The sequence below is a fragment of the Danio rerio genome, chromosome 23, assembly GCF_049306965.1.
Source record: "Danio rerio strain Tuebingen ecotype United States chromosome 23, GRCz12tu, whole genome shotgun sequence".
Taxonomy (NCBI): Eukaryota; Metazoa; Chordata; class Actinopteri; order Cypriniformes; family Danionidae; genus Danio; species Danio rerio.
Genome location: NC_133198.1, coordinates 3,897,112 through 3,918,440, shown reverse-complemented (window position 1 = coordinate 3,918,440; position 21,329 = coordinate 3,897,112). Strand labels below are relative to the sequence as shown.

Here is a 21,329-nt window from a genome sequence, read left to right as displayed (position 1 = left end):
CACCAAGTTATCAACCTGATAGAACTTTCATCCTGTCCACTAAATACAATTCACAGCTTACTTACCTGATCTTTCTCAAATTGTTTGTGCAACCGCAAATGAATACAATCTTGATGTAGTAACTAGCAGCATGGATGTCTCAACTAAGACATTTATTACCGTTACCCCCCTTAAAATAATAAGACTAGAGAGAAAAAAACTGCATAATAGTATAACAGTCATCTGCCAGGGCTGCAGCTTCACAAACAAATGGAAAATAACCACAAAATTTTTTTTTTTTTTGTTTAACACCATTGCTAGATTAACAAATAACTGGTTGATAACTAGAGATGACTTTGTCATTTTCTATTTTATTTGAATTTTCTACATGATTAAAATCTACTTGAGATGTATTTAGATTTTTAAACTAACTTATCTCTTATTGGTCTCAGAGGGCACATTTCTGACCGACACTGTAGCCAGCTGAATCGAGTTCTCTTTTACCCGGTCTCTCATACACAAATACATGCATCTAAACGTGCATGTTTCATGCACAAACACACCTTTTAAATGTAAAAAAAACTATTAACAACTAGAAGGCAATGGAAAAGTGGTTGTTCTTTGCACCCCATGGTGGAAAATGTTTTTTTTTTAAATAAAAAGGTGGCATTTGGAGCTGCAGTACTACGTGTGACTGCGCGTTCAGAAACGCGTATTCTCAGTAGCCAGATCTGAAGACTCATGATCATTAACTTTTCACAATAAAGTGAGACTGCTTATTAGAACATTTACTTAATTATTTAGTAATCTTACATGTGTTTGTTTACTTTTTGTGTAGTGACAAAATATTTAATCGCTGAAATATAAATTGAAGGTACTAATAAAGACATGTTCAATTGCTTGAAGTAAAACCAAAAGTCAATAGGAATGTTTCCAGAATTTATTCACTCGATGTTTTTACATTCATTTCTTTATGCATTTAACAGCAACCTTGCTGTGAAAGCTTCTAAAGAGCACACACAGAGGAGATGATATATGCAGAGTGTTGAAGCATCAAGCAGAGGGGCGGGGCGTACAGAACTTTGCAGCAGTTAAGAACAATTTATGTAATCACTCCAGGATACAAGCATCAAGAAACTGAAAAGAAGTGAATGAATGAACTTGTGCATGTTAGGGTCCCTGACAAATAGCAGGTTTATCTGAGGATTCCAGGCTTGGTGGTGGGTCTATTTTCATCAGTATTGCCTTGACTTCATTGTATTTTTGGTCCCATACCTCCTTGGAGTAAGAGGACGGACTGTCCTCCAGGAACGCGTAGGCATCTTTGGTTTGGAGCTTAAAGATTCCAGAAGCTTCCTGACAGCCTGCACCAAAACAGCTCCAAGCCTGTGACATTAAAACAATTGCAAAATACATTATTAAGCGATTAAATAAGAGTAGGAAACATTTCAGAATATCTTACAGATTTGTTTTTAACAATCTTTACCGCTGTTGCTATTTCGATCAATTTAATAAAATAATCTTTAAAATCGACAAGGTCATCGACATAGTTTTCTCCAGCAAAGGTATTTTGTTCCAGGGACTTAAGCAGTTCAGCAACTCTCTCCCAGAAGTTTTTCAGCTGAATCATAATTGATTGAATTTTTGTCAAGCCACTCTGCACATCTTTTAGATGGATGGGGTCGGGTATGGAAGCTGCAGAGGGGGAAATACAAACATATTTGAACAAGTCCCTCCTCATCTTCAGAATTTGGCACACGGCTTGTCATACAGGTTTACTTTAGACATGAAAGATAGTAAGCTTAAAGGACTCACATCGGTCAAAATTGGCTCTGGCAGCCTTCATCTGCCAGTCAATGATCAGAAGCTGGAGCTGCCACTGCTTTTGTTTGGCAGCAGTTTTATCAGCAATCAGATTATTCAGCTCAGCTTCAAGACCTTTCAGTTTTGCGATATTTGTAGGCTCTTTTACAGCATCATATATGCTTTTGACGAGTGGCCCAACAAATGGCACAATTGCAGCAAAGATGCCAAGGCCTGTGCTGGTTTGGCTTATGGATTTGGCAAAGTCTTGAATCTCTTGACTTTTCTCGTTTATTTTTTTCTCAAGTTGATCGATTTCTTCACTGACTTTTTGGAGCTCCGTCTTCTGGTCTTCCAGAGCGGCTTCAGTCGCCGTCTTCTCTTGAGCTTTTTCTGCAATGTTCTTGTCTGTGTTTGATTTTTCAGCGACAACATCACTGGTGGCCGATGATATATCTTTGTTATGTAAATCATACCTAAAGAGAATGAAAAAAAAGTTGTTTATTGTATATAATTACAATTTTGTGTAAGAAAGTCTTTTTATTTAGATAAAAAAGTTTTTTTTTTTTTTCAGATGACTGTAGCAGTTGCCTGTAGAGGATCAATTTAATAATTTTGAGTATTTTAAAGTAATTTTTTTTTGCTTTTGAAAAATGTACTTACTTTTCTACAATCCTGTCCACATCTGTGATGATGTCTTTGATCCAGGTTTGTGCCTTTGCCAGGTGTTTGACCGCCAAAAGTGGCTTATTTTTGTCTACAGCTGCTATCAACATGGGAAACAGCAACTGAACCAGGTTGTCACTGGTCAAAATGCACTGCAAGAAAAACGAGACACAAGATCAGTCATGTTGTGTAGACACTTCAGGGGCGTAACGGAAAACAAACCACTCTCTGTTACTCTGCTATACTGTCAAAAATGAAAATACTCAAATTAAAAGAAAATCTGAAACAGTACTTTGAATAAGATTGCATCAGAGGACCCAAAGAGAAGCTGAGTTTCCACAGCCCGACTCCTGATGATCTTCTCCAGGGTGGGGAATTTGGCCAGGCACAGGTAAGAGAGATGGTACAGATGAGCCGTTTTTTCAGCCGCAGGGAGAAGGTCTTTTACAAAGGAAGGGCTCCACTGGGCCACAGCCACTGGTAAGAAACAAAAACAACTAGTTTATATTTGTACAGACTAAACAATATTTCTTCATTGGCTGTCATTATTTTAGAATCTGTAAGATGAATAAGTTACTACTTACCCTTGCTATCAGCCATCTTCAGTAGGTTTACACAAAAAGTGTGTGCAACAGGTTCTCCTAAAATGTACTGGAAAAGCAGAACAATTAAGGATGCTTGGAAAAATCTCACACATCTGACAATGATTACAGAAATGCTGGATGAAACGGATCTACCTTTTTTAGTAAGTGATACAGAGAACAAGGTAAGTGGTGTTTTTATACTGAAGAAGTGCATGGATGCTCCCAACACCCACACAGAAAAATGTATAGCAAAGAAAGTTAGGATCTTTCCTGTTTTGACACACCGACGTTCCCACGGCATGCAAATGTGGCACGAATCCAACTTTTCCCCCTCATGTGACTCAGGTAATCGCAGTCTTAACAGCCCAAACCGCATGGAATCTGATCTTTTCAGGTCAGATCTGTGCCACTTTCATATGTAATCAGACACAGATCAGATGCAATGAGACCGCAGTGTGAACGGTTGTGTTCACACTGCAAACCTGATATTGGCCACATTTATATGTGAACAGCCATGCAAAAACATCAGATCTGAGAAAAAAAAAAATCTGATTTGAGCACTTAAGCCTGGTTTATACTTCTGCGTCAAGTGACCGGCGTGACCCACGGCGCATGCAACGCGCGTAGTTGTGCATTTATACTTCTGCCCGCTGTCTCTGTTGGTCTGCATTAACACTCCCGAAACGCTAGTTGGCAGTGAGGTGTAAATGTTCCTCTGTGTCGAGTTTCTTCTCTGCTCTTTTGTTTTCCTGAACACTTCCTGGATGTACAAGTGGCTCAAACTCGCTCATTTTGAGGCAGGAACTGGCGGACGTGCAACAACTTTAACTATGAGGCAAACACAAAACAAAACTTTCCATCAGGAGCTCCTTCACGGGACTCCACACTTGTAAACAATCGCTCCATTGGGCTCGTGTCCAGCTCGTGCCATTCGCGCGGCTCTTGGTGCCGCCCAGACTCGTCAGCGCTATCAAGCCGACTAATCACAGAGCTTATGCTATGCGTCGTTGCGACGTGTAGTTACAATTTTTGAGAGGTGCACGTCAGCGACGGCCATGGCGAAGGGCTATGCGTCAGCGCCGTAGCAATAGAGGTAAAGTTGGTTTTATATTCACACATTCGTTCATTTAGAAGTCTATATATTGTTTACAATGTTACTTTGAATATTCGAGTGGAATTAGCATGCAAGTATGACTTGAAAACAACATTAACACTGTTTATTTGACTGTGAACATTGTTGTACTTTGATAGTCATTAGCTGCTTATATGATTTCGCTATTTAGATTTTGCAAATAATACTTTTATGAAATTATATTATTAAGGGGAAAGTCTGAATGTGTAAATATAAAACGTTCGAGGTTACAGAAGTAACCCTTCGTTCCCCGAGGAGGGGAACGGAAGTGCCATGAATGGGAGGATTCGGATCAGAAGCCGCTTATCTGGAGAGTATTGAACGGGCCAATGAATGAAATTAATTGGCAGCGTAAGCTTGCGCAGGTGTGCGACATCTGCAATTATCTCAGCATATAAGCACACCTGAAGCCAGCAGACGCCATCCTTTTAAGCTGAAGAGACTTTCAAACAGCTAAGGGACAGTCATTATGGCGACGGAATATGGCACTTCCGTTCCCCTCCTCGGGGAACGAAGGGTTACTTCTGTAACCTCGAACGTTCCCCTTCGGTTGGGGAACTTCAGTGCCATGAATGGGAGAATATGGAAAGCGCCATAATGACTGCACCTTACCAACACCCCCGATGAGGAGATAGTCAAGCAAGCGTGACGCACCCACATCATGGGGGGCGCGGTCCTCCAACGTGTCCCTGGCCCTAATTTATCCTACTTCAACAGAAGTTTTACGGATTTAGATATATTTTTTGGGAAGTCGTGAGCATCTAGATAATTCTAGGAAATACGACAGTACGTTGGGAAGCGTGCAATCCCGATAGGGAGGACGCTGCGGAGGCCATCCGTTACCCAAGGGGGGGATAGATGGCAGAATTTACCTATGGACTAGCCCTAAAAAGGGGGAGTACGCATAGCAAAGAGTGGTTAGCGGAGAGGGAAGACACGGGTCCGCCCAGGGGGGGGACTTAACCGTGGCGGAATAAGCATATGGGATCGCCTAGTGGGGATCACGCATAGCAGGCACCTATACCCAAAACGCGGACTGACCAGCGGGCAGACCTACAACGTAGTGGGCCAGCAAGTGACTCCTCCGCTGAGTCAGTGCTGGGGGCCACGGAGGAATCTGCAGGGCTCACCTGACGGGGAACTTTACTGACAGATAAAAAAGGCGCACGTACCTCCGTGTTAGGGAGAATGGCGCAGCAAGCGTGTTTCAACACCCTACCGAGTTGTCTCCTCAATCACCAAAGGGTTACCTAATACCCTTGAGGAAACCGGCTCCACTCGCAGATTGTAAAACCTTGCAAATGTGTTGGGTGTCGCCCAGCCCGCAGCTCTACAGATGTCTGTTAGAGAGGCGCTGCGTGCACGCGCCCAAGAGGATGCAACGCTCCGAGTGGAGTGTGCACGTACTCCCGGGGGACACGGCTGACCTCGACTCAAATAAGCGAGTGAAATGGCATCCACAATCCAGTGGGATAATCTTTGTTTTGATACGGCACTTCCCTGCTGCCGACCGCCATAACAGACAAAGAGCTGCTCAGATGATCTAAAATTCTGAGTACGGTCCACATAAATGCGCAGAGCGCGAACTGGACAAAGTAAAGAAAGGGCTGGGTCTGCCTCCTCCGGGGGCAGCGCTTGCAGGTTCACTACCTGATCTCTAAAGGGGGTGGTAGGAACCTTGGGCACATAACCGGGGCGGGGTCTCAGGATAACGTGAGAGTAATCCGGCCCGAATTCCAGGCACGAGTCACTGACCGAAAATGCCTCCAGGTCCCCGACCCTCTTGATGGAGGCCAACGCAACCAGCAGAGCTGTCTTCAGGGACAGAAATCTTAGAGATACTGATTCGAGTGGCTCAAAGGGATCGGATCGCAGACTCGTGAGAACGAGGGCGAGATCCCAAGAGGGCATGAGAGGGGGGCGAGATGGATTAATTCGCCTAGCACCCCTAAGGAACTGGATGACCAGGTTATGCTTTCCCACGGTGCCGCCAGCTACCGCGCTATGATAAGCGGAGATGGCGGCCACGTAAACCTTGAGAGTGGAGGGCGACAGCCTGCTGTCCAACTTCTCTTGAAGGAAAGAGAGCACAACACTAATCTGGCAATTTCGGGGGTCTTCTCTGCGAGAGACGCACCATTCAGTGAATAGACTCCACTTCAGGGCGTAGGCGCGCCTCGTGGAGGGGGCTCTAGCCTGAGTGATGGTATTAACCACCGCAGTCGGTAGGTTACCTAAGTCTTCCTCGCGTCTAGGGACCACACGTGGAGGTTCCAAAGATCGGGGCGAGGGTGCCAGATGGTGCCCTGTCCCTGAGAGAGTAGGTCCTCTCTCAAAGGGATCCGCCAGGGGAGGGCCGTCGCGAGGAGTGAGAGCTCTGATATCCAGGTCCGGTTGGGCCAAAGGGGCGCAACTAGCAGAACCTGTTCCTCGTCCTCCCTGACCTTGCACAGAAACTGCGCGAGCAGGCTCACTGGGGGAAACGCAAACTTGCGCATGCCCCGAGGCCAGCTGTGGGCCAGTGCATCCGTGCCGAGAGAGCCCTCGGTCAGGGAAAAAAACAACTGGCAGTGAGCGTTCTCGGGGGAAGCAAACAGATCGATCTGGGCCTCCCCGAATCGCGCCCATATCAGCTGAACAGACTCGGGGTGGAGTCTCCATTCTCCAGGGCGTAACAGCTGTCGTGAGAGCGCATCGGCTGCACGATTGAGCGTGCCTGGGACGTGAATGGCGCGCAGCGATTTCAGCCGCGGGTGACTCCAGAGGAGCAGACGGCGGGCGAGCTGAGACATGCGGCGAGAGCGCATACCCCCCATGCGGTTGATATACGCCGCCGCCGCCGTACTGTCCGTCCTGACCAGCACGTGTTGCCGCTCCAGCACCGGTAAAAAGCGGTGGAGAGCGAGGAACACTGCCAACAGCTCTAGGCGATTGATATGCCAATGCAGCTGGGCACCCTTCCAGAGGCCCGCAGCCGCATGCCCGCGACACACGGCCCCCCAACCCATGTTGGAAGCGTCTGTTGAAACAACAACATGGCTGGACGCCTGTCCTAGAGGCACACCGGCCTGTAGGAACGAGGGGTCGTTCCAAGGGCTGAGGGCGCGGCGACACAGCGCAGTAACCGAGACCCGGTGTGTGCCCGCGTGCCATGCGCGTCTGGGGACCCGATCGTGAAGCCAGTGCTGAAGTGGTCTCATATGGAGCAACCCGAGCGGCGTGACGGCAGCTGCGGATGCCATATGCCCCAGGAGCCTCTGAAAGAACTTCAGTGGGACCACTAGTTTGCTGTCGAGCTCCCTCAGACAGTTCAGCAACAGGCGAGCGCGTTCCTCGGAGAGGTGCGCTACCATGGTGATCGAGTCCAGCTCCATCCCGAGAAAAGAAATCCTCTGCACGGGGGCGAGTTTGCTCTTTTCTCGGTTGACCTGAAGCCCCAGTAGGCGGAGATGCCGAAGCACCTCGTCCCTGTGCATAATCAATTGCTCCCGCGAGTGGGCTAAAATCAGCCAGTCGTCGAGATAACCGAGTATGCGAATGCCCGCGAGCCGAATGCCCGCGAGTTTGGTGAAGACCCGCGGAGACAGAGAGAGCCTGAAGGGGAGGACCTTGTACTGCCACGCTCGACCCCTTGAACGCAAACCGCAGAAATTGGCGGTGGCGTGGAAGAATGGAGACATGGAAATACGCGTCCTTCAGGTCTATGGCTGCAAACCAATCCCGAGGACGAACGCATTGGAGAATGCGCCTCTGCGTGAGCATTCTGAACGGCAGCTTGTGCAGACAGCGGTTCAAAACGCGCAGATCTAGGATTGGCCGTGACCCACCGCTCTTTTTGGGTACGATGAAGTATGGGCTGTAAAACCCACTCTCCATCTCGGCTGGAGGAACCGGCTCGATTGCACCCTTCGCCAGGAGGGCAGCAATCTCCTCTCGCAAGACAGGGGCGGACAGGGGGTTGACCCTGGAGAAATACACGCCCGTAAACTTGGGGGGCCGTTTCGCGAAATGAATCGCGTAACCGAGTCTGATTGTGCGTATGAGCCACCGCGAGGGGCTGGCCCGCGCTAACCAGGCAGGCAGAGCCCTCGCTAATGGAGTCATCGCTACAATCGCTGACGTACCAGCGGTGGGGCAGCGCGGAGTGGGTGTGCTGATCCGGGAAGCACGAGGGTCCCGCGGAAAAGCTGGAGGAGAGCGATTCGCTCTGGCTCCGCACCCTGACTCCGGAGAGGGGGCTGGAGGGCTGAGGGAAGGGAGACCGTCCCCCCAGCGCTCGTGAGCCACTGGCGAAGCACGTAGAGTCTGCGAGCCGGAAGGCAGCGCGTCCCGGACTGGCAGAACTCGTGCAGTCACATCCGGGGAAGGGAAAAAGTGCTCTTTTACTGATGTTTTGGTGGCACTGAAAAGTACCGTTGTTATCGGGGCCCCGCCCTCCAGCGGGGAAAGAGCAAGTTTCCTCTTCTCCGGATGGCCTGTCTCAGGGACGCTTCGCGGTCCGTTTACCGGACTTAACGGCGCCCTGGGCAGGAGGGGCTGCCTGCTTTCGAGGTGAACGCCGCGCCTCGGCGAGGAACAGCGGAGGTGGATGGCTCGGCGGGCGGAGCGGGCTTACGGCCACGCCGATAGATGACATTGCCCATCGCATCTGACTGCTCTTTCACCGCCTTGAATTCCTGGGTGAATTCACCGACGGTGTCGCCGAACAGGCCAGCCTGGGATATGGGCGAGTCAAGAAAGCGAACTTTGTCAACGTCGCGCATATCGGCCAGGTTTAGCTAGAGGTGGCGTTCCTGAACCACAAGTGTGGACATCGTCCTTCCCAGCGCACACGCGGCGGACTTAGTAGTCCGAAGAGCATAGTCGGTCGCGGTGCGCAGCTCATGTAATAAGCTTGGGTTGTACCCGCCCTCGTGCAGCTCGGCCAGCGCCTGCGCTTGGTAGCGCTGGTAGGTGGCCATCGCGTGCAAAGCAGAAGCAGCCTGGCCCGCAGCCTTATAAGCTCTGGCTCCGAGGGAGGCAGACAACCTACAGGCTTTGGACGGGAGGCGGGGCAAACCCCGCCACGTAGAGGCGCCGCGCGGACAAAGATTGACCGCGATAGCGCGCTCCACTGACGGGATCGCCTCATACCCCCTGGCAGCTCCGCCGTCAAGGGCGGTGAGGGCGGAGGCACTCGCAGCACGGGCAGAGAAAGGTGCCCTCCAGGACTGCGTGAGCCTACTGTGCACTTCCGGGAAGAAGGGGACGAGAGGCTTCGAAGGCTTCGCCTTCTGGTCCTCTACGTAGCACCCATCTAGTCGGTCCGGCCGCGGAGCTGGGGGATAAACCATCTCCAACCCCACGGCCGAAGCAGCCCGGGAAAGCACGGCTAACATGTCCGCTTCAGGATCCGATTTGACAGCGCTCACCTGCCCGGAGGGGGCGAGTGGGTCCGGATCTTCGTCGGACAGTGAAAGCCCACCCTCCGATGCCGCGGAGGACATCTGATCTCCGGTGTCAGCGAGTGTGAGAGCTACCATCTGGTTAGACGGATCACTCTCACCACCCGAAGCTTGGATGGAGCGCCGTGAGGAGCGAGAGGTCCGCGAGCCCGTGGGCGGCGGATTAGCTCCCGCTGAAACCCTCAGATCTGCCCGAGCGCCCGCTGCTTTTTTAGAACAGGAGGCAACTGGGGTGGCTCGCTCTCTTGCGAAAGTTAGCCGCGATCTTAGCTGTGCAACGGTCATGGCATCGCAATGACGACATGAACCGCCCGCGAGCACCGCATTAACATGCTGGACCCCCAAACATGCAATGCAGTGATCGTGTCCATCATCCGGAGACAGGAAACCCCCGCATCCAGAAACGCACAGTCGGAGCGCCATCCTGAAAAGGACGTGCTGCATGACTGTGTTGCTCTTTTAGGAAAGTTGCAACTATACGCACCGCTCTGGAGGACCGGACCAAAAGAACCGCAGGCAAGGGAGTAACCCAGCTCGACCGTCTGCCACCGCGAAGACCCACTCTGGACCGGTAGACACACTCGTTCGCTCTGAAGTGCTGATCAGCAAGAGGAACCCTCATCGACTCACTCAGAAAGGATCTGAAGCGAAAAGGATGGCGTCTGCTGGCTTCAGGTGTGCTTATATGCTGAGATAATTGCAGATGTCGCACACCTGCGCAAGCTTACGCTGCCAATTAATTTCATTCATTGGCCCGTTCAATACTCTCCAGATAAGCGGCTTCTGATCCGAATCCTCCCATTCATGGCACTGAAGTTCCCCAACCGAAGGGGAACCAACTTTACCTCTATGCCGTAGCATACGCCGACGTTTGACGCAAAAGTATAAATCAGCCTTAAGCTTCACAGTGTGAACGTAGCCCTATTCCCTTGCTGAGCAGGGCATGTCCTAGTGGTGTTGCAAGGGGGGGTTTTGGGGGCTTAAGCCCCTGATGTATTGTCAAAAGCCCCTGATCTTTTAGAAAATGTTGCATTTAAATAAACATAGGTTAGGTGTTATCTACATTGTACAAGCGCTATACAAAAATAAAGGTGAATTGAGTTGAATTTTCTAGTTTAATCCAGGATCAGGCAACACGGTGGCTCAGTGGCAAGCACTGCTACCTCACACAGAAAGAGAAGGTCGCTGCTTGAGCTGGGCCAGTCGGCATTTCTGTGCGCAGTTTACATGTTCTCTCTGTGTTCGCTTGGGTTTCCCATAGATGCTTCTGGTTTCCTCACACAGTCCAAAGACATGAGACATAAGTGAAATAAATAATGGTAACAGTCACAAGCACTAGTGCTGAGTTTCTTTTTGTGAGTATGTACTTGGTGTGGTTAGCGGGGTATTCCTATAGAACTGTCATAGTTAATCAGGGAATAGGCTAAACGAATTGTGGGAGCTCTCAGGAACTACCTGTTCTCGTACCCCCTTACATGCTCGTTGACCAGGCAGCTTTCTTGGGCTCATCTATCTCCGAGCTCAAGGTTCTCTCCTAGGACAGCACGCCAAACCTGCTAACAACAACAAGCATTATCCAAGTGTAAACTCTTGAATATTGAATATATGTAAGTATTATATCTTTTCTCAGGATCATTATAAAAGTTTCTTGGACCAGAATCAAAATGTGGCCAGATTATAAGTTATATAAGGGCGGTGCATGAAAGCTTGAGTGATTTGGCCTAGGGCACCAACAAAGTAACTACATTTCTTTCGGTAATAAGTATGATTATTTAAGCGTGTTGTACGCAACGTGTACATTTCCTTTTAATTACACTATTACAACATATTTATTTATGACAAGCGACTGATAATATCCAAAAACAGTGGTATAAATGTTTTATAACCTTCACATCTACCAGACATATGCATAATGATGGAGTCTTATTTGAGGATGCCTTTATTTTAAATACGAGCATTACAAAAGTGGGGTTTTTTGTAAAGAACTAACATGTGTTTCTAATATATGGGTAAGAACTAATGTAGAGAAGGTTTAAAAAGTCAACCAGGAAGAAAGTCTGTTTATAATATACCTCACCTTACATTCTGTGAAGATATTTTGCTCACATTTATTCAATGTTAAACAACTAATGATGGACTATCACATAAATCTGAGAGTGAATGTATATGGCTTTAGGCATGTTTTTTTTAATTATTTTGCTGTCAAAGGGATTACTTCAGGATTTGTTGTGTGATGTATTTCAGACGAAACTAGACATGTCTTAAACTTAAAAAAATGTCAATAAAATTTCGCAACTCAAAATATTTATTTTATAAACAGTTTCTATGTTCCTCAATGTTACAGAAAAACAACAGCGTATGGGTACAGATAATGTGCTTAGTGTTAAATGCTACCAATGTGAGTTTGAATAACATTTTACGTAATATTTATAGCCTTGCTGTAAGCAGCAGCAGGTGATCACCTCAGATCTTCAAAATAAAATAATAATTAGCTGACTAGCCTTTGTAATTTTTAACATTATACGATTATAACCTGCCTTATATATTCTTACCAATAATGGCTTTGCTGAAAGGCTGGTCAAATGTAAGTCTGTTTTTCCAGAAGCTTTAAACAGATTCGCAATGCGATCATGGTGATGAGAGACTATAGCCCCTTTCACACATACAGACCTTTCCGGAAAATTACCGGGAATTTTCTGGAACGGTTGTATGTGTGAACAGGTCCTTTTTGAAAATACCGGTAAATTCGTTCTGGCTATTTTCCGGAAAGAGAAGTTGTAACATTACCGGTAATTTGCCGGAATGCTGCGCTGTGTGAACGCAGAAGGAAGATTGCCGGAAAGAGCGCGTCCACGTCTAAAACGTGCTGACGTGAGACATCTGCTTTAGCCAATCAGAACAGTCAGACGCATTCACGTGTGCGCGGTTTATGAGAATAAAAGCCTTTGAATATTTTTCCAGACACCTTTAGCTGCTTGATGTTAGTCAGATAATGTTTCTATGTTCCTTCTTAATGCTAACTGTGTAAATAATTATCGATAAAATGTTTATGATAATCCATTGTTTGTTTACCTTCAAGCTTTGCGTGTGCCCGTGAGCGCCCATAGCGCCAGCACACACACATATCATGAACATCTCGATATGCGAAAGTGTTTCTCTATGTTTTCATTAGAGTTGTACTCAATACTGATCCATCCGAAGAGTTTGTAATGTAGTCAGATGTTTACAAAAACAAGCGCAGCCGTTTAGAGGTCATTTCTGGTGAATGATGTCAGAATTTACCGGCATTTTGCGATGGATGTGTGAATGCTCTTTTCCAGAAAAATTCCGTAACGTCTTAAATGCTACCAATGTGAGTTTGAATAACATTTTACGTGACATTTATAGCCATGCTGTAAGCAGCAGCAGGTGATCACCTCAGATCTTCAAAATAAAATAATAATTAGCTGACTAGTTTTTGTAATTTTTAACATTATACGATTATAACCTGCCTTATATAATCTTACCAATAATGGCTTTGCTGAAAGGCTGGTCAAATGTAAGTCTGTTTTTCCAGAAGCTTTAAACAGATTCGCAATGCGATCATGGTGATGAGAGACTATAGCCCCTTTCACACATACAGACCTTTCCGGAAAATTACCGGGAATTTTCTGGAACGGTTGTATGTGTGAACAGGTCCTTTTTGAAAATACCGGTAAATTCGTTCTGGCTATTTTCCGGAAAGAGAAGTTGTAACATTACCGGTAATTCGCCGGAATGCTGCGCTGTGTGAACGCAGAAGGAAGATTGCCGGAAAGAGCACGTCCACGTCTAGAACGTGCTGACGTGAGACATCTGCTTTAGCCAATCAGAACAGTCAGACGCATTCACGTGTGCGCGGTTTATGAGAATAAAAGCCTTTGAATATTTTTCCAGACACCTTTAGCTGCTTGATGTTAGTCAGATAACGTTTCTATGTTCCTTCTTAATGCTAACTGTGTAAATAATTATCGATAAAATGTTTATGATAATCCATTGTTTGTTTACCTTCAAGCTTTGCGTGTGCCCGTGAGCGCCCATAGCGCCAGCACACACACATATCATGAACATCTCGATATGCGAAAGTGTTTCTCTATGTTTTCATTAGAGTTGTACTCAATACTGATCCATCCGAAGAGTTTGAAATGTAGTCAAATGTTTACAAACACAAGCGCAGCCGTTTAGAGGTCATTTGTGGTGAATGATATCAGAATTTACCGGCATTTTGCGATGGATGTGTGAATGCTCTTTTCCGGAAAAATTCCTTAACGTCCTCGCCTGTGTGAACAGTGCTTTTTTTAATATACCGGTAAAGTCGTTCCGGAAATTTTCCAGATATTTACCGGTATCACTGTGTGAAAGGTGCTAAAGACAAGGTGCATATGTGTTCTCAATTAAATAGACTAAGGGCCCTATATCATACACCTGGCGCAATGCAGTGCAAGGTGCGATGCAATTGTTAGCTAGTTTCAGCTTGGCGCAAGTGTCGAGCTTGCGCCACGCTGTTTAAATAGCAAATGCATTTGCACTCATATGTGTCACATCATAGGCTTTCTGGTCTAAAAAGGAAGGTGTGTTGAGGCGCATTGCTATTTTGAAAAACTATAATAGTCTGTTCTATAGACCAGAACAAAGCCGGTCTATTGTCCAGCGCAGAGCGCGTTAGTTGTGCACCTCGCTTACACACTGCTTAATACAGACAGTATGTAAAGCAATACACAAATAAATTTACAAATTAAAAAATATTAAACTATTTAGGATATAATAAGGAATATATATATATATATATATATATATATATATATATATATATATATATATATATATATATATATATATAAAGGATTAAAATATTACAAAAAATATAATTTTCTAGCCTACATAAATATGAAAACCACTGCCTTCTTGCCTTCTTCATCTCGAGGGTCTTTATCAGTTTATTTGTGACAATTTGCTTTTGTATAATGTTATTATTAGCAGTATTATTTATTATATGCATATGTATAGCCTATGCATATGTATATATGTATGTGTTTAAAAAAAAAAAAAAACAAGCTTAGATTTGTCCACCTGTCTGGTTTTTAGGCCATATGGGGCACAGCAGGTGTATTAGGATATAACTATATTTATTGAGCACACTTCGTTAGTATTGTTTATTTATTCGTTTGCTGGAAATTAGAACTGAATTCAGAAATAGTTTTAAAACAAATCTTTGCGCTTAAACTAAATTAATTATTTATAGGCTAATTGATAATTGTCTGTGCGTACAAGAAGTTTCCCTATCCATGAGGGTGAAAATAAATAATGAGGAGGCTCAGCTCTCATTCTCGCGCTGCAGATGCTCTGTTTAACTGTTTTCTTGCTAGTGAAGTGTTCAGTTTTTCCACTTACAAAGTCCGTCATATAAATAAGAAATGCGCTTAAGCCGCGACACAACTGACTCTTGAAGTGAATGGGAGATGAGACTCTGATTTGTTTATTCTCAAAACACACCTATAACTCATTAAGAGAATAAGCTCAACCCTTTTAGACCAAGCAAATTTTTCAGTCCTTATATTAGCAAAAGTGGATTCTGACACGCCCTGAATGTATTTGCGCCTTGCGCTTTGCACTTTGCGCATGGATCGTCAATTAGAACCCTAAATGTTTTTTTTTTTTACATATAGCCTAGTAATGTATTACTTTACATACTTTTTTTTAATATATAGTTTATATAGCTACAAATTGAAGTCTCAGTTTGGTGTGTGGAGTGATGTCTATGCAAAAATCATTGAAGTGTTTAGATTGCATTTGTTTGACTGGATTCATGGGATATTTTCTACATTGATTTTTTTATGAGGACTATTAATAACTGTAATTCTTAAAAAAGGTTTGTTTGTTAGTTGTAGGCTATTCTAATTCACAAAACTATAGGCTATCTGTTTATGATAAGGGCAGTGGTGTAAAGTAACTACTTACAAATATTCAAATAAATGTAATTAATTACTTTTTCTCACAAATTGTAATTTACTGAGTAGTTTTAAAAATGTGTAGTTTTACTCTCACTTGAGTACTATTTTAGTGCTGTATCTGTACTTTTACTCCACTACTTTTCTTCAATCTGCAGTTACTACTTTATTTTTTCCTATGGGGATTAGAAAAATCAGTCCTGCAATTCCTGTCCAATCAAATCACACATAGAAGGTAAATCGCCTCATAATGAACTACCTCAAGACATGGGCGATTTATAAATCAAGCAAACTGTTTGGAAGCATTGAAAGTGTCCAAGAAGATGTCCAAAATCTTTACACGCATTGACCCAGAGACTGTTTAGATGCATGTCGCTGATGAGAAGTTGAGGAATGTTTACTGTATGGGGAAATGGCCTTAAACACCCAGCAAGCACAAGACATCAACATGACGTCAGATTGACGTTGTACCCCAATGTCGTGGGGATGTTGCATTTTGTTTGGTATTTCCTATGATCTTTTATGTAAAGCTGCTTTGACACAATTTACATTGTAAAAGGGCTATACAAATAAAGATGAATTAAATTGAAATGAAAATCAGGTTGACGTCAGAACTCAGACCAACGTCAATATCCAACCGAAAACCAACCAAATATCAACGTCTAATGATGTTTCAGCTTGAAGTTGTGTGAACGTTACCACTATGACGTCTATCAGATGTTGGATTTTGGTTGCCATACCTGATGAATAAATATCAGTACTTGACGTCATTATACCATTGGTTCAAGATGTTGGCTTAACGTTGGATTTTGGTCACTTACTAACACAACCTAAAATCGACCAAAAATGTATGTCATTTAACATTGTTATTAGACATCAAAATAACATTGTCCTTAGACGCTGGCTAGACATAAAATTTTGGTCACTTGACATCATGCACAACCTAAATCTAACCTAATATTAACGTTCCATGACGTTGTGTGCCTGCTGGGTGATAACTACATGCACTACAGAATTTTACGTTTACACACATCCACATGTAGGGATAGTTTACAGTTTAACCCAAAGAATGACCAGTCTGGTTGATAAAGAAGAGCCGGAGTCAGAGATTTAAAAAAAATAAATTAAGTTTACTGAAGATAGTTTGCAGTTTCATTCGCAGAAGCCAGCTTCAACACTCACAATGAGTTCCTAGGCCGCTCTGCTTACAATCACCAATCAATAACAATTATACTCTCACATAACGTCATTAACTGCGTCATACATAAAGGTGTTCTAACCTGATTGGTTAAAACACAGATAGACTAGGAACATTTCCACGTGAGGTTCGTGCGTACAATTCTGAACAATATCTAAACATAAACGTCAGACACCTTTTAGACTGATTAGAGCTGACTCCAGACCTGTGAAACGGATCAACAATCAAATAGAACACACTCACTTTAAGTATAATCTGTTTCTTATCCTAGGCTGAGTGTACCGTCAGCCGTCTTTATCAAAACTGGTTAAAAACTGGTATAATCTACATTCAGGCAGTTATATTCTTACTACACAAAGTCTATCTTGAATAAAAAGTAGAATCACTTTAAAAGATTTAACCGTAAAACTATAGCAAAATCACTTTAGACATTTTAGACAGTATTAACTCCTAGAAATAACAATAGAAACAGTTGATTCCAGTCCTCAGTTCCACTCAAGATCTCCATGACCTCTGACCTAGTTTGCTGGCTCCTGAAAATAGGTATAAAGAGACTGGCAAATGCACTGAACATTCTTATATTAAGCAATGTGTTAACTTATTCATTAATTAAAATCAATTCACAGTTAAATACTAAGAAACAGGATGATGAAAAGGATAAACAAATAACATGTAAAGGCATCAGCTTTTCACAGCATAGTACTCACTACTCACGAGTACTTTTAAAAGGGCTACTTTTTACTTTGAGTAATATTTACAACAGATACTTTAACTGTACTTGCACTCCATTTTTAGGCAAGTAATGGTACTTTTACTTGAGTATGATTTTTCAGTACTCTTTCCACCTCTGCAGTGGTGTGAAGTAAGAAATTAGAAATAGTCAAATTACTGTAATTTAGTAGTTTTTCTCAGGATTTGTACTGTACTATGTTTTTTAAATGTCACATAAACCTGACTGTAAGTGTCTGGTTTAGGCATGTTCTCAAATTCTTTGGCCTTGATAGGTAAAGTGGAAGTGTGTAATCTATCCAGAATTTGCATAATATACCTAAATTTTTGATAAACCTGCCAAATAATTTCTCAATCAAGTCACGATCGCTCAAAGCACTTCATGAGGTGGTGTGGGATGTGTTCCAGATGAAACTGGAAATTACTCAAACTACTGTAGTTGAGTGGTGTTTCTCAGGAACTGTACTTTACTATTTGTTTTTATGTTACATAAACCTGACAGTGGCTTTAGGCATGTTCTCAAAATTTTTGGCCCTGAAATGTAAAGCTGAAATGTGTAATCTATCCTGCTTAATGTAACTTTTTGGCAAACCTGCCAAATCAGGAGGTGGTGAGGGATGCAATCTTATGCAACCCCGGAAGAGATGTAGTGGAGGAGAAAAAATTTGGCTGGGTGAAAAAAAAATGGCTGAAAGAAAAAATGGGTGGAGAGAAAATATATATTTCTAAGTTTTTGCGTTCTCTCGCAAAGATGATTTGCGTTCTCTCGCAAAACTGTTTCTCCACAAACACAGATTATTGATCTGTGCATTCTTACAGAGACACCTCTGTTATCAAACTAAACAAAACATGAGATTCATTGCTGCTCACTTGTTTGATAACAGAGGTGTCACTTCAAATGGCGCGTACAGACGCTGATCTGGGATCAGTTTATTGTACGGAGCCCGTCTGTCAGTCAGCGCTTATACATGCATTCACTGCTTCAGAGGTAGCATATGAAAGGCGACGATCGACACACAGATTTAATGTAAAGAAAGTGCGATAGAATGGTAAAATATGGGAAAATTTCTGCAAAAACGGCAGGGTTTACATGAGTGAACAGGAAGTGTTTGTGGAGAAACATCTTTGCGAGAGAACGCATAACATCTTTGCGAGGGAACGCAAAACTTTACGAGAGAAAGCAAAAACTTATATATATATTTTATATATATTTTATATTATAATATATTTTCCTTTAACTCATTTTTTTCTTTCACCCAGCCAATTTTTGTCTCCTCCACTACGTCCCTTCCGGGGTTCCGTACACGTAAACTGGAAATTTAATAAACTTTTTTAAAAAAGGGCTCTATTTTGACGGTCCATGCGCAGAGCGCAAAACGCAGGGCGCAAACGCTTTCAGGGTGTGTCAGAATGCATTTTTGCTAATTTAAGGACGGGAAAATCTGCCGTGCGCCGCGGCGCATGATCTAAAAGGGTTAAGTTTATTTTCTTAATGAGTTATAGGTGTGTTTTGAGAATAAACCAATCAGAGTCTCATCTCCCATTCCCTTTAAGAGCCAGCTGCGTCACGCCAAGAGCGCATTCGCTATTTACAGGACGCAAAGTAAGTCTAAGTGGAAAAAATGAGCATTTCACTAGCAAACAGTTAACAGTTTTTTTAACAAAACTGTTAAACAGAGCATCTACTGCATGAGAATGAGAGATAATGGATCTACTTTCGCTCTTGGATAGGGAAACCTTTACGCACAGACATCAATTAGTCTATAAATAAATAATTTTGTTTGTTAAGTGCAAATATTCATTTCAAAACTGTTTCTAAATTCAGTTCTAATTTCCAGCAAACGAATAAATGAACAATAATAACAAAATGAGTTATATCCTAAAACACATGCTGTGCCCCCCATATGGTCTAAAACCTGAAAGGTGGGCAAATCTAAGCTTGTTTTTAATAAAACAAATATAAATATGGATATGATAAATGATACTGCTAATAATAATAACATTATACAAAAGCAAATTGTTATGAATGAACTGAAAAAGCCTCCCGAGATGAAGAAGACATAAAGCAGTGATTTTTCATATTTATGTTGGCTAGAAAATAATATGTTTTGTTTTAATCCTTTATATTTATATTCTATATCTATTCTTATTATATCCTATATATATCCTTAATATTTAAATTTTTTCATATGTAAAGATATTTGCCTCTTGTGTGTATTAAGCAGTGTGTAAGCGAGGCGCAACTCTGCGCTGGAGTTTAGACCGGGTTAGTTTTGGTCTAATGAAAAATCTATTATAGTTTCTCAAAATAGCAACGCGCCAGCGGTCCGCCTCAGAACGCCTTCCTTTTTAGACCAGAATGCCTATGGGCGCACAAATGAGCACTAATGCATATGCTATTTAAACAGTGTAGCGCAAAGCCTCAAAACGACTCTTGCGCCAAGCTGAAACTACCAAAATACTATTGCGCCATGCCATGCGCCACACTGCGCCGGGCGCCAAAGTCTTGAAAAAATTTAGCAAACACACAAAATATCTATTTTAGTTTCTTTTATTTCTCAATATACAGAAAAAAGCATACTACAACAGCAATTATCACCTCAGGTACAGATAATGTGCTTTACTCAGTGGTAAATGCTACCAATGTGAGTTTAAATAGCATTTACCATTCCATTTATAGCCATACTGAAAGCAGCAGCAGGTGATCACCTCAGATCTTCAAAGTAAAATAATAATTAGCAGACAGCATTAAAAACAAAGGTCATTGCTGTGACTACTAGCCTATGTACGTTTTAACAATAACCTGCCTTTTCATCGGCAGTGCTGTGGCTGATATTTAAATGAATGGCTGGTATTGAAATGTTTCTGTCGTGTCACGTTTGGTGCGTTGTCGCTGGAATCTTTTCACCTTGCTTAAAGTTAGGACATGGTGTTAAAGGGAACTCCTGACTGGATGACAGCCGATATAAGAGCAAGCTCTTGATTTGTTAATGCTGTGCAAATCCTTTGCCAAAGTTCAGATTTTTGTGCAAACTGCATTGCAATAATTAGTACTCAAATATTTGTCTGTTGTATAAAATCATTCAAGGTCTGTCATACAGTACACCACACACAGAGCAACACGAGGGGCAGCCCGAGAAGACTGTATTGTTTCACTCCGGAAAAGTACCTTTGGTCAGGGTGCCTTTTCAGTTACAGCTGCACAGGAGTGGAATTCTGTCCCTGGCAGCATCAGAGATATAACCTCATTTAATATATTCAAAAAACATTTAAAAACCTGGTTTATAGAGAATCAGACGCGTCATCATTCTGATTGAATTGAAACTAGCATGTTTCCAATTGTGCCCACCATCTTGATGATCTGTTGTTTAAATGTGTGTCAACTAATTTTATCTCTATTACAAAATGTTGGTGTTTTAGCTTAATTCGTAAATATTCTCTTTTAACATCTATATGACCATGTCTATTTTAGTACTTTTTAAATATGTTTGATAGATTGTATAATTTTTGTATTGTTTTTTCTAGGTTGTTAAGGGACAACAGATGAAAAATAGCCTTCGGGCTAATTCTGGTACATTCCCTGCTGAAAAATCCAGCTTAAACCAGCCTGGGCTGGTTGGCTGGTTTTAGCTGGTCGACCAGGCTGGTTTTAGAGGGGTTTTGGCCATTTCCAGGCTGGTTTCGAGCCATTTCCAGCTTGGTCTTAGCTGGTCAGGCTGGAAAATGACCAGCCAAATCCAGCTAAAACCAGCTTGACCAGCTTGGTTTAAGCTGGATATAGCTGGTTTTGGCTGGACTCCCAGCCTGGCTAGGCAGGTCAAGCTGGTT

At 43.4% G+C, this 21,329-nt stretch overlaps 1 protein-coding gene across 16 annotated transcripts; it reads right to left on the bottom strand.

Annotated features, from left to right (window-relative positions):
* Window positions 1-905: 905 nt before the first annotated feature.
* On the bottom strand, window positions 906-20,757 carry LOC101885752 (uncharacterized). Of its 16 annotated transcripts, none has more exons than XM_073939716.1 (8): window positions 20,671-20,757; window positions 11,064-11,161; window positions 3,033-3,099; window positions 2,741-2,925; window positions 2,446-2,600; window positions 1,795-2,258; window positions 1,466-1,674; window positions 906-1,365 (listed from the first exon to the last, which is right to left on the bottom strand). In XM_073939716.1, the coding sequence occupies exons 2-8, from the start codon at window positions 11,115-11,117 to the stop codon at window positions 1,150-1,152; spliced, it is 1,350 nt and encodes a 449-aa protein (XP_073795817.1). In that variant the 5' UTR covers window positions 11,118-11,161; window positions 20,671-20,757; the 3' UTR covers window positions 906-1,149. The 16 variants fall into 16 exon arrangements, with proteins under 16 accessions (XP_073795817.1, XP_073795811.1, XP_073795819.1 ...); XM_073939710.1 differs by lacking the exon at window positions 20,671-20,757 and adding an exon at window positions 15,585-15,693 and having other exon boundaries at window positions 11,064-11,164; XM_073939718.1 differs by lacking the exon at window positions 20,671-20,757 and adding an exon at window positions 15,585-15,657 and having other exon boundaries at window positions 11,076-11,164.
* Between the last annotated feature and the right edge of the window lie 572 nt (window positions 20,758-21,329).